Source organism: Pipra filicauda, unplaced genomic scaffold (genome assembly GCF_003945595.2).
Source record: "Pipra filicauda isolate LSUMZ 115617 unplaced genomic scaffold, ASM394559v2 scaffold84_size4826128_pilon, whole genome shotgun sequence".
NCBI lineage: Eukaryota > Metazoa > Chordata > Aves > Passeriformes > Pipridae > Pipra > Pipra filicauda.
This window is the reverse complement of record NW_024105031.1, coordinates 3344289-3357243: the sequence shown is the minus strand read 5'-3', so window position 1 is coordinate 3357243 and position 12955 is coordinate 3344289. Positions and strand designations below refer to the sequence as shown.

Below are 12955 nucleotides of genomic sequence, written 5' to 3'. Positions count from 1 at the left end.
AGGATTAGAAAAGAAGAAAGGAAATCGCTTGCTCACTGATTTATCCAGAGGGAAAACTGCTTTTCATGCAGAAGATCAATGCTGAAATTGCTTTTGGGGCACCAGAAAGGGATTTGTGTACTGAGCCTTGGGACAGAAAATGCCAGTTTGGGGACAGACTAGACTTCTTTTAGTCACACTGATAGTTTCCTTAAATTATGACACACCTTATGTCACCACTTTTTGATTAAGGCACTGTGTAAAGTGACAAAATATCTAAGGTCAAGTAAGGAGTGCACTGTGTTCAAGTTGATCTGGAGGCACTGCATCTTCCCTTAGCCTCATGCTGTGGAAAGATATTATGTGCATAGTACTTTAGCGGAACAGATGAACAGAGCTAACAAAAAAAAAAAAAAAGGCAGAAACCAAAAAATTCCAGCAAAGGTCACACATCAACTTTTAAAGCATGACAAATCTAGGACAAAAAAAATATTTCTTGTGGGTCATCTAGCAGTCTTACACAATACATGCCTTCCTTACTTGGGAACCTGTTATTCCCTCTTTAACACCCAACTTTTATTTTTTCCCCCAACTGACTATTCTACGACTTCAGATACTACCTCATGGAATCAGAGCAACAGTGAAGGAGGTATGTACCTCTCTTTGCAGTGTTGGGCCTAACCAGACTGCAATGTTGGCCATAATCAGACTGCAAATAAAATACTTTCAGTTAAGCTCATTGGCAACCACATCTACAGGTTCCTGTATCTGAGCAGTTGTACGCTGACACCCACATCGGTGTAACAAGGACAGGTTCCCTTCCCTGTTGGCAGAAAGAAACAGGCTCTGCAGGTGACAATTCAGAGCACCAGGAACTGGTCCTTTTTGTTCCCCCAATATCACTGCTTAAAATAAATACAAAAGGTGAGGTGCACTCAGAGAGGCCCATTTGGTGACTTGAACAGGTAACTACACCAATATTGTTACCTGCTTCTTGGAAAATGCTATAATGGAGGAATCAATATCCAATATACACACGATTCCTACTCTTTACAATTCGTCTGAAAGTCTGAAAATGTAGCTCTATCAGCATAATTTTGAGCTCTTTAGCCATCAGATGGGTATGGGACCACAGCTTCATGTTGCTTAGTATTCAAAGGAAGGGTTCAAGGTCTGCTCAAATTGTATTAAATGAGTGTGTTACCAAGCCAGGATAAATAAAACATTTCCCATGCTGCGTGGCCAGGGAATAGGTAAGGTTCTAGCCCTAAGGCTCTTGTGTAGCCTGTGTTTGCATGTGAGGTGTTTTAGAGCTTCTGTCCGCTCTCCGTGTGATACAGTGCATGGTAAAAGAACATAAACCACACAGTCATAGTCACGATCACACAGATGCCATGAGTCACAGGAAGAGGAAACACCATGGTCCTACTTGTTTGCCTCGTTTTCCAGGTCTTCCTATAGGTCCTCTGTGTCCCGGTACTCCAGATTGTCCCTTTGGGCCCATCTCTCCCTTGATGGGTATGGAGGGAAGGAAGCAAGATGTAAGTAAATGATTATACCTGCCTTATACAAGACAACAGGTGGACATTGCTCTCATTCACACAATTCCTCTAGATAATCAGATGCCTTCTTTCTTAAAAATCAAAAATGATAATACAGTATTTTAAACCAAACATGAAGTAAAAAATATCTCTTACAATTTACCCACATATCCCTGAAAAATCCTTTCATAAAGAGGAGACCAAATGGAGAGATCAGAAACATGCTCAGATACTTGGGAAAGTCAAGGCTAGCAAAACTGTCAGATCCCTTGGTAAAATCTTGCTTTGCTGTTAAGATGCATGTGTTATAAAGACACTCAGGGAAAGGGAGGTGAATTCACTCATAACCTCCTCAGGAGCATTTACTATCTTTTTATCTTAATTTCAGATATATCATGTGATTATGTAAAAAAATATCCTCCTTTAGGTTTTCCATAAGCCAACATCTTAATTTTGTTTGTTTTTCAAGAACAGAAAAACAGTGACATAAGAACTTATCAGGGCCATCACTGCTATTTATAGTAGAGCCACTTCAATTCAGAGTATCAAGAAGGAAATATTTTACTAGCTTCAAGTGAATAAAACCCAAACAATTAGAGCAGTTATGAATCTATAATCAAGTATTTGGATATGTTAAACAGGAGGAAGATTATAACTGAACAAATTATCTGGGAGAAAAAAGAGAAAAACCAACAAACAGCTAAATCTGAGAGTTTTCTTCTAAGCTAGAAAACCTAAAGAATTTGATCAAGTCCAAACAGTGTTGGTCATTGAGTCAAGCAAGACCTTTCCAGGAAGTCCCTGAAGTCAGTAATTGACCTCATGTTAGCATTTAACACAACTCCCCAACACATCACACCCACTTACTTTTTGTCCCAGCATTCCAGGGAAGCCTATATCTCCCTACGAAGTCAAAGGAGAAAAATAATGAGAAAATGTGTAATGGTCTTTGACAAAGCAGCACCTTCCTTGGAAGGAAGAAAAACAAGTGTCATGTATGGATATCAGTTAAAAAACCCCGCATTGACTCAGCACTGCAGGTGATTCAGCAGGTGGAGAATTATAAGCAAAATTTTATAATAAAGCCCTTTGTATGGTAATGCTACTCCTCTGTCTGATTCTCTGCTTTTCTGCTTCCTCTTCTACGGCAAAAATATCCCAATTATGCTTTTGTTTACAGGCAGCCCTGTTACCTGGACAACTCTCAGAGCCTGCCTTTGGGAATGACATTCCTCCATTTGCATCAAAAGCAGCTTACTTTTCCTTTCTTAGTTGCAAGAACCACCAAAACATGAATCTCTCCCCTTTCTTCCTCTCCCGGTATTATCATATCATCAGCTAAAAGCATTTTGGTATGCTGCCAGTTCTGAACTGCCCAGGCCAGGAGAAACTGAGGTTACCTCCAGGGAAATCCCCCTCTGCCTCACCAACTTCCCCCCCTGCCATTGGGGCTGGGGGACACATAGACATGGAGTCTGTCCCACCACCTTCACATCAGATGGGACCACTGCCTTCCCTCACCACTCCTGCCCTCCCAGGAGGATGCTTCTGTGCTCCATTCCTCCATGCCACTTCTGGTTTTTGCTGTCAGAAGTACATGGCTCTTCACACGCACATTCAGTTAAAGATGACAGCGACCTGGAAAAGAAAATTACCTGGTCTCCTTTGACTCCTTTGTCACCCCTGTCACCTCTGGATCCCTGGAAAGACATAACAGGGGGACAACAGCTTCATTACTACTATTCCATTAAGAAGCAAAAAATATCTCTCAAATAACAATGTCTTATTTGAAGTCAGCAGAATATAGTAAGGTCTTCAGAGTAAGGTATATAGTTCATTATTGATATTATAACAGAATTAAGAGCAAGGCCCGTAGAAAAAGGGATTCATTCTTCCAAGATAATTCTTTGAATACATGCTTTCCTGGACATAATACTTCCAAACTTGATTTTTTCCTCCAATTGGCTTCATTCCCCAGTTCAGGTCCCACAGTAATGTCTTACAGTAAAAACTGTCTCCATGCCAAAACATGTATCACTAACTAAACCAGATCAAAAATTAAAGATTACTATACCCATTCTACAAACAAGGAATCTGTAGTGAGGTTCACTGTACAACTCGCCCACAAGAAGACAGGGTGTAAAACTCACTTCTTCAACATCCCAGCCCAAGCCACAAGACTGTGCTTCTTGTCTATACTTGTTTTTCATTTCTCAGTGGGACCTTCAGACTTCATCAAAATTCAATCTCATTTCTACAGTTACTTTTTTTAACATAACTGTTTCCCAATATTAAATGATACATTATTTTATTGTCACACTGACCTTTTCTCCTCTAGTTCCAGGAAAACCCTAAAGGGAATGATAGATATTTTAATGCTTCTTGCTTTCGAGATCACCCAAGAAGCCGGACTTTCAAACTTTGAAGTGAAGAAAAAGAACGAAGCACAAATAATTAATTGCATCAACTTGTAAATGCAAATGAATATTTATAGCTCCTAAAATTGGCACTGAAACAGAACTGTGAAATATGAGTTAAAGGCACAACAACTCAGCCCAAAAGCCAATGTGAAAAAGCCAGGTAAAGCCAGCAGATTTGATATTGCTTTAAAATTGAAACAAGTGAAATAAAATGTAACTGAGAATGAATAAAGCATTGGATGCCACAATTAATAATCTAAAATCATTTTAGCAATAATATTCCTCTTCTGTTTTGTTTGTTTGTGTTTTATTGGTTTCTTTCCTCCATGGAATATCTTTTAGTAATACTTCAGTAATCTAATGTGATCATTAATATAAAACTGATCTTTCTCTTAAAGAAACATACAGCAAATAATGGTGTTCAGTTCTTTTTTCTAGTCCTTTATTTGAATAAACTGATAACTTAATTTTTTTGAAGTACCATAAAATGTTGTGGTTTAAATTTTTAAAGGCAGGGTCTATGATATAGACAATGATGTGCAGATACTGGAACATCCAGACCAAGTTGTGCTTCTATCCTACTGTCAGTACATATGCATAGTTTCAGTAGAGGGCCAAAATGATCTCCACAGTCTATGAGGTGGGTAGAAAACACTGCAGACATGATTTAATGCTGCAGATATATTTAAGAACTTCATTTTTCAAGTGTGATACAATTATGTGTGAATATGCTTTAAAAATAAGTTACAATAATTTATACCAAAACATTTTTAGGAAAAGCTAAAAACACAGCCAAGCCCAACAACACAACATAACCTTGCTTGACGCAGAACATATCTTTTTAGCTGTATTAGAAAAGATATATATCGATAAATGTTTTCCAGCAAATTCATGAGGGAAGCAGCTGTCAGCAGAGTGTTAGAAACCAATGTCTGAAAACACAGCACTTGGTTAACAAACCTTGGAGCCCATTGGTCCTCTTGTACCTGGCAATCCCATCACACCCAATTCTCCCTTTTCACCCTAAAGGGGTCAATAAAGAGAGTTATTGATTGTGGCTCTCTGATGACACCATGTTTGAATGTCTGACAGTTTAGTGGTTCGGGTTTTATGTCAAATAGTTGAGATAAGCCTGACCTTAGTGTAGATCTCTGGTAGACAGAGGTCTATATTGCAATTGTATTCTGCCTGAGTCCCCACATGTTATCTTACTCTTCTATTTACACTTTCTTGTGTGCACAACTTGTGCTCCAGTTTTGCCAGATGTTATTAAAGGACATGCAAGCAAATCACCATCACCTTTTCTGCATGAAGGTGCATTGTCTCTACCCGGTACCATTTCCACTTCCACTAGGCTGAAGATAAGAAAGGTGTTTTGTTGCATGCCTTATGGCTTGGGGAGGCATAGCGAATACTTTTAATGAAGTTCTGAGACATCACGTGCTGTACAGTCATTTGGAGCCAGTAAATCATGAAAAAAATTTACGACAACTTCTCTGGCTACTGTCAGCTAATTATATATAGCATGAAATAATGGAGTAGACGGCCAGACATGCAGCAGCACTACCAGCAGAATACATTTGCCTCTCATTCTCCTTCAGCTTTCACTGTCCTAGAAATGGAGGGGATTTTTACATTGGCTGCTGCCCCTGGAGACTTGAAAGAAAACAAACTACAGAAAAGACTTGAAGAAACAAAGTAGGAGAAATAAGGATCGAACTAAGGCTGTGTCAAAGAAAGAAAAGACAAGGAAGGAGACCCAGCTGAAGAAATAGCAAATATCCACAGAGGTGGATATGTGGAAATAAAGCCAAACAGCAGCACACTGGAGATTTACAGCAAGAAGAGGATGCAGCAAATGTTTATGGTGAAGATGAGTGTCAGAACTTTGAGAAGATCAGAGATGGGGAAAAAGGAAAAAGAGACACAACCAATTACACAAGCAATTGATATGAGCCCAGAGATCTGTTGGACTGTATTCAGCTGGAACCTTCGTTGACAGGCAGGAAACTAAAATTTATAAAGACCAGAAGAAGTGAAGCTGTGAACTTTTCTAAAGAACAGAGGAGACCAGTATCAGACAAGACAATAAAAGCAGAAGTGAAATCAAACAGCAAGTAAGAACTGCAGCTAAAGTATAGAAAAAAGTATTTCTACTGAACATGAGGGATGCTTTTAGGAATGTGATGAAAAAGCATAGTAGTAGACAGAGGAGATTAAATCAAAATTAGAAAGACTGCATAAATAAAGCTAAAGCCTATATAAGGAAAAGACTAAGTGAACAAGTTTTCTGTCTGCTTTGCTCTCTTCTTTCACTAAGACTATGAAGTTAGCTGAACCTTCCCTCTGCCCTCACTGTTCCCACTGTGGGAAATCATAACACTAAATTTGGGGGGGGCACCATTTCCCATCTCACAGTTCATTGATTTCTTTTAAGTACATACTCTCTTGTTGCTTGTCTACATTCCCACATACTACAATGTGATGTTATTCATCTAAAATAGCTGTAAAGGTTTTGACGGTCTGCTTCCAGATGCAGCTTGAATTAGAAGTCATCTACTATTATTCTGGCAGTATCAAGAGCTACTGCATCACGTTCTCTGAGGTGAGGGCATCAACCTTCATAGAGCAAATGAAGAATCAAAGATTTAATGGAAAATGCAGCTTCAAACTAAGGACTATGTGCAGTCCTTTTCCCTAATGCATACTGGATTGAAGAAAAGCAAGTTATCTCTAAAGTCCCACTAGAAACTCCATAAACTGAAACTCCTGCGAAGAACTGTATACCTTGGGCATAAGATAGTACTCATTAAAGGACTGTCTTGAAGCATTTTTTATAATAAATGCAGATGAAACAGCTACTCTGCAGTAGCAAAGTGTGTCCTGTCGTTTCTTCTGCTGTTGGTTAATAAAAATAACAGGAATGAATTTTTATTTGTGAATTTTTATTTGTGAATATTCATTTGTGAATTTTCATTTGTGGGAATGAACTTCAAAGGTGTGATAAGCAATCCTCATGGTTCGTAGTCTCTTTCACCTGATACCAGTCTGGTGTTTTCCCTCTGATCACACAGGCTCACAGTATACCTTCAGGTAAAAGTGTCATCATAAAGAATAGTCATAAAGTGATGATCAGTTTAGAAACACTGATTCGTGTGATTGTGAGACATCAGTGCCTACCAATAAGTCTTTATTAGGTTGATTTTTGATTTCCCTTTGACATGTTTAATCAACATAAGGAGTGCTACAGGGGTTGGGTTGAAGGTGGAGTAACCTAATCCTAGACCGGGCATACCAGTGTAAGAAATGGGACAAGCACAGAGTGTTCTTGCACTGTTACATCTTCCCAGCCTCTGGCACGTAGTTATTTAGAGACTTCCTAAGACAACTATTTTGTCTTCATGATGCCGAACGGGTTGTTCCATGTGAATTTTAGTCTTACCTTCGGTCCCACAGGTCCAGGCCATCCTATTGGTCCTGGCATCCCAGGGACACCCGGGGGACCCAGTCTACCCTTGAACGAAAAACATTGATTACAATGATTCATAAAACATCATTCCTACACACTCTACTGCAGACAGGAGATAAAAAGACTTGCATGTAATTATATCCATGTGAATCCAATTTATGATAAGAGCAGAACCAAATCTTCAACTAACTATTCTTATTACAATTGTTCTTATTCTAAACATTCCTATATTACTAGCTATAACTGCTCTTTATTAGCTACTACATGACTAGCAATAACTGCATACATACAGTTATTTATCTGTTTTGATTACTTCCCGTAAATCACTCTTTGAATATCTCCTAAAATGCTGCAGTTTAATGCTATTCCACCGCATTACACCACTTGACAATATGATATTTGAAATATCATCATGACTTTTGGGGCCAAGAGCAAACTCCCAAGGGCCAGACAGCTTTTAGCGAGAGTTATACTGTTTTATTTCCATCCTGAGCGACTTCTCTTTTGGAACCTACTAGGTTTTGTCAGAAGAGAAAGTACCAATGTACTGTGCTTAAGGTTTGCACCTTCTTGTACATTGGTGGGTTACTTTCTCCAAGACATTACTGTTCTGAACCCTTGAATTTATATAAATAATATTTTCATTTACTGTAATTTTTTGTTTTCTGTAATCTATTTGCAAATAGATGAAAGAAAATGGCCTCTTCTGTTTATGTGTTTTATATGTATTTGAATTACTGATTGGTAGGTGGTGTATATTATTAGAAAGGTGTTAAAATCCTTGGTATATTATTAGAAGAGTACTTCTTTTCCTGGTTAATGACTACCCTCAGTATATCTCTGATTTCATTCTGCATTTCTGTCTTCTTTTAAAGTTAATTACATTAAATGGATGTACTTAGTGACTGAGATAACGTATTCTGTTTCATCACATGTAGGGGCACATATTTTTGATGATATATCACGGCTCATATGTCACCAAGTAAGCCTGGGATTGTACTCAGCATATTGCATTGTTGCCAAATCTCTGGAATTATAATCATTAATGGTTATTTCTCCTTCAGGGCTATCTGGCTGAGACTTGTTTAGACTTTGGAAGAGTAAAAACTTTGATTTTGCTTTGGGCTTTCTTTTGATGCACCTTTTATGATAGCTCCCATACCCTGCTTCCTCTGTCTCAAGAGACATAATTCAGGTAATTTCCCTCTCTGTTTGACTAGTCTCCATGCTTTTACTGAGGGAATTTGTTGAATTCAAACCAGCTGGGGCAGCTCTCCAGCCCTGCACCTGGAGTTCCCTGCCATCCACTCTGGGTACCAGTCAGAGCAGCACAAACAGATTAAACTTCAACATAAGCTAATTATTTTCAGCTGTTGTCTGCACCCCTCTTTGGCAGCTGCTATGTGTCAAGTATTCAACGGATTTCTGAGACAGCACCTTTGTTCATACCTTTCTTCCTGGCCTGCCAATCTCCCCCTGCCAGAGAAAGGAATATGTTAGTCTTGTAGCCACCACATGAAGCACAGTGGTCCATAAGTCAATGCATTGGGGTATTTATATTAAAAACAAACACTGGGAATATCTTTGTGCTCAAGACTCAGAGGTAAAATGAGAAGAATTACTTTGTCAGAGCTCCTCGGTCTTTGTTCTCAGCCCTAAATCTATAGTCATCACCTTGTATATGTCATGTCACGGCTAGGCTTCGCGAACGAAGATTTACATCACCTTGTATAACAAACCATGTAACTACATGCCCAGCTCCAGGTACAAAGTTCTTTAGGCATCATTATGGAACAAATGTTTTGCATATCTGAAAACATAACTTAACATATAGGCCAGTTTTAATACTTGAGCTGCCCCATACAATTCACACTACACGGGAGAGCTCTGCTTCTCACACCCTCCCAGAGGGACAGGGAGCTCAAAGGCTTTTGGATCAGTAACATTGCTGACTTGTGCACCTGAGCTGCTTTCTTACTGCATACCCTAAACAGAGGTACCTATCACGAGAAGCCGTAAAAATATTTCAAGATCAAAAATGAACACTGAAAGATTAAGTTTTAAATTATATCTTCAAAACAATTTATAGTTTTGTATTCCATTTAAAGCAAATCCCCCCATTCATAAGACTCATTGTTCACTTAACAGACAAGGAAAAAATTTAACATCCTCCCCTCCTTCTTTGCCCCTCAAAAACTTATCAAACTCCAAAACAAAAGACACTTACTTTCTCCCCTTTTGGTCCCATTATACCAGGAATTCCTTGTGGACCCTAGGAAAAAAAGTGAATGCTATTATTAAATTGCATTAGTGAGGAGGCACTGATGGTTGTCTTCCCTCAACCCTTGACCCTATGGGTGTTTCCTGGGAACAGTGTGAACCTGTAAGTCTGAAGTGCTGATTGACATGTTTGAATGTGGCCTCTAAATACCAAGTCTGTGCCACTGCTAAACAGGAGGCTGGAGAGTTGGACTGACATGGGAAGTGCAGGAGCATCTCATAGATGAAGAGGACCAAAAAAGAAAAACAAGCCTGGGGCAAATGAAAGATGAGGCGTTATCAGAGTCCTGAAGAATTAGCAACAACAAGGACATGGAGACACCCCATTGGCTGGGAAAGGAGGTCAGCCAAAGGAATCGTAAGGGAAGTAGCACAAAACATGTGGGATGGGCTCTGCAGGGTGGGATAGACACGGAGGATTGCCACCGCTTCTGAATCCTGAATATATTTCTCTCTCTCAAATCAGACTGATTCTCCTTTCAGGAGACTTCTTAATCCAGGGAGACCTTGAACTCCATCTCAGAAAAAAAAATCAGAAAAAAAGTTTTGCTTGTAGAATGCTTCAATTCACAGCCCACCTTTTATTTTTGAGTGACTAAGGAAAAAAATCCTATGATCCTGCGTCAGAGCAGCATTAGATTCACAATCACTCATTCCAGGTTTGAATCCTGGCTGCCTTATACTGTCCAAAATGTTATGTAAATTGTACATGAATAGGAGTAAAATGTACTCCAACTATTTTAGTCAGTATAGTTATTTTAGATTTTCAGTAGTGTAAATCAGAATGCACCTTATTAGAGTCAGAGACAAAATTTACCTTATTTCTTTCATGAGAAGGTTACACATGGGAGGAATTATAGTCCGAGTTATGCCACTACAAATCTAATTCTCCTTCTTATGAAAAAGTGTTAAAATTCAGCTATGATTCAACAGTATGAGCTTTTGCAACTCCGTTGAAAGCCATGCAGGCTACAGCAGAAAAGAATTCATAAGTAGTTAGTAGATCTCTTTTTGTAATGGTAGTATTCCTTTCAGACTGCCATTGTCACAAAAGTATTGCCCAGGGGACTGCTGGTTCTGACATTGTCCCTTTACAAGACACAGTCCTGTAATTTATAATTAAAAATTCCAAAGCCATGTTTACTCACTCTACTGTCTGCTGTTGTGATAAAATCTGCCAGCCTGCTCTATTTAAAAATGTTCTTGGAGGTATCATAGGTCATTTGGTTGAAAGATGAATATTATTTATAGCAATGGACTTTGTAGAACAATAGAATTAACATTACTGTTCTTCCAATGTAAGCCAGGGACAGTATTAAGAGATTTTTTTTTCTTAAAAGAAAAACAGTCTAGTGAAGACTGAAATAACAACTGCCTCTTTCACAAGTATGGCATCTCTGGATCATGGCCAACCATACTGCAGGGCTGTTTCATAATGCAGAGGCTTTTCTCAATACAGGACTGGAGAAACAACTCCCATCTCTTCTCACCACTACTCATCATTCTCATGCAAAATGAAACTGCCTCATCCTGCAACTCAGCAAAGACAAAATGGCAGGACGATAAACACAAGGTTCATGAGGGAGTTGGAACTAGGTGACCTTTAAGGTGTCTTCCAACACAAACCATTCTATGATTCTATAAAAAGAAAACTTTGTGGCTTTCACATTGCAGCTTCTAGACTACTTACAAATACCTTCTGAAATACTGACTTCTAAATAATTGAAGTTAAGCTTTTTGCCACATAACTGAACCTTTATTTTGATGTACAGTCCATACTTTTTAAATAGTGTTTGGGTGCTTGTTAACTTCTCAGGCTGCCAAAGCCTCAGTCACAGCTTTCCTGCAGCAAAGGCCCACTGCCATCTCTGCTATTAGCTATATTGTAATAAACTGGCATCCAGGGGCCTTGAGGAACATCACTGTTCCAAAGAACCAGGCACAACACATCAATTAGGACTTCCTGTGCTCCAGGAGAAACTGGAAGTACCTCACCAGTCTCACTATTCTTTGGAGGGAACAAACTGGAATGGAAAGGCAAATCGATGATCTTCTCCACATTACAGAGATGTCCATAACACACTTCCCTCTAGAGGTGGTCTGTTTCCTCAGAAGAAGGTGGTCAGGTTGGATGAGAGCCTGAGCAACCTGACCTAGTTGAAGATGTCCCTGTTTGTTGTAGGGGGAGGTTATACTAGTTGACCTTAAGAGGTTCCTTCCAACTCAAACTGTTCTGTGATTCTAAGATTTCTGACCTTCTGAAGATTTCTGGAAGCGTAAATTGCCAAAAATGAGGTGTGAGGTCAAAAAGACTCATCCAAGGCTATCCAGCAAGTCAGAGGCAGAAGATGTTGCAGAACAGTCTAGGAGATCACCCACCTCCTGAATCCCACCCCATTACCCTGCTGAAGCCCCTCCTTTTCTCTGGTGTCTGCTGTAGGTGTTTGCCTTCCCAGGGATGTACTCTGCTAACATTCCAGTCCATTGCATCTCTTGTGCATCCACTCCACAGGTTTTTGTCCTCAAATAAAAGGACAACAGAGTCTAAAGCAAAGAAAAACCTGATAAAGAACCTCTGAGAGAAGTGATGATGCCTCTGGGATTTTTGATGTGTGCTACCCCCTGTAGAACTCCACAAAAATGGAGGGTGAGCTTGAAGTAGACTGGAGTATTCAAGGCAGGGATGAGAACATAGGGTAAAAAGCCTACATGATTTATGCAAACTCATATCAAAATGAAATTAAGCAGGGCTTGGTATGTTTATTAAGTTGTAAAAAGCATTTTCAGATGTTTCACAGCATTATAAGGACCTTGGAGCAAGTGAGAGAATAATGTGATTTATCACGAATGCATCACTCACCTGGGGGCCAGGAGGCCCGGAAGGACAGTGTGATTCAAGCAGAGAAGAAGCTTGTATTATCTGGAGCTCATGACACAACTCTTCTATATCCACATCAAGCAGCTTCTACCAAACATAAGACATATGAGTGAACATGTAACCTGCTGGAGAAATGCATAAAAATCCAGCCACCACACACTACAGTCTCAAGAGAGTTTATTCACACTCTTAGGAAGAAGCCTAGGATTTGTCAGAAGGTTCTCTTCATGGATGTTTGAACATTAGCTCTTCAGCATAGCATCCTGCCTCAAGCTTCCTCCTCCTCCTTCTCCTCCTCTTCTTCCTCCTCTTCTTCCTCCTCCTCCTCCTCCTCCTCCTCCTTCTCCTCTCACAGAGGCACATCACAGCCAGGCTGCTGTGTGTGTCT

General features: G+C 39.6%; 1 protein-coding gene across 2 annotated transcripts in view; it reads right to left on the bottom strand.

Annotated features, from left to right (window-relative positions):
* COLQ (collagen like tail subunit of asymmetric acetylcholinesterase) overlaps nucleotides 1-12955 on the bottom strand; it is a 43462-nt gene that overhangs the window by 14963 nt on the left and 15544 nt on the right. Inside the window, exons 3-11 of one of the 2 annotated variants that reach the window (XM_027723834.2) lie at nucleotides 12550-12651; nucleotides 9637-9681; nucleotides 8859-8885; nucleotides 7383-7454; nucleotides 4901-4963; nucleotides 3845-3871; nucleotides 3176-3220; nucleotides 2388-2423; nucleotides 1409-1489 (exon numbers count right to left, since the gene is read on the bottom strand). In XM_027723834.2, coding sequence (XP_027579635.1) covers nucleotides 1409-1489; nucleotides 2388-2423; nucleotides 3176-3220; nucleotides 3845-3871; nucleotides 4901-4963; nucleotides 7383-7454; nucleotides 8859-8885; nucleotides 9637-9681; nucleotides 12550-12651 — 498 coding nt within the window. Of the gene's footprint in view, nucleotides 1-1408; nucleotides 1490-2387; nucleotides 2424-3175; nucleotides 3221-3844; nucleotides 3872-4900; nucleotides 4964-7382; nucleotides 7455-8858; nucleotides 8886-9636; nucleotides 9682-12549; nucleotides 12655-12955 lie in introns of both variants that reach the window. The other variant, XM_027723833.2, reaches the window with a different exon arrangement.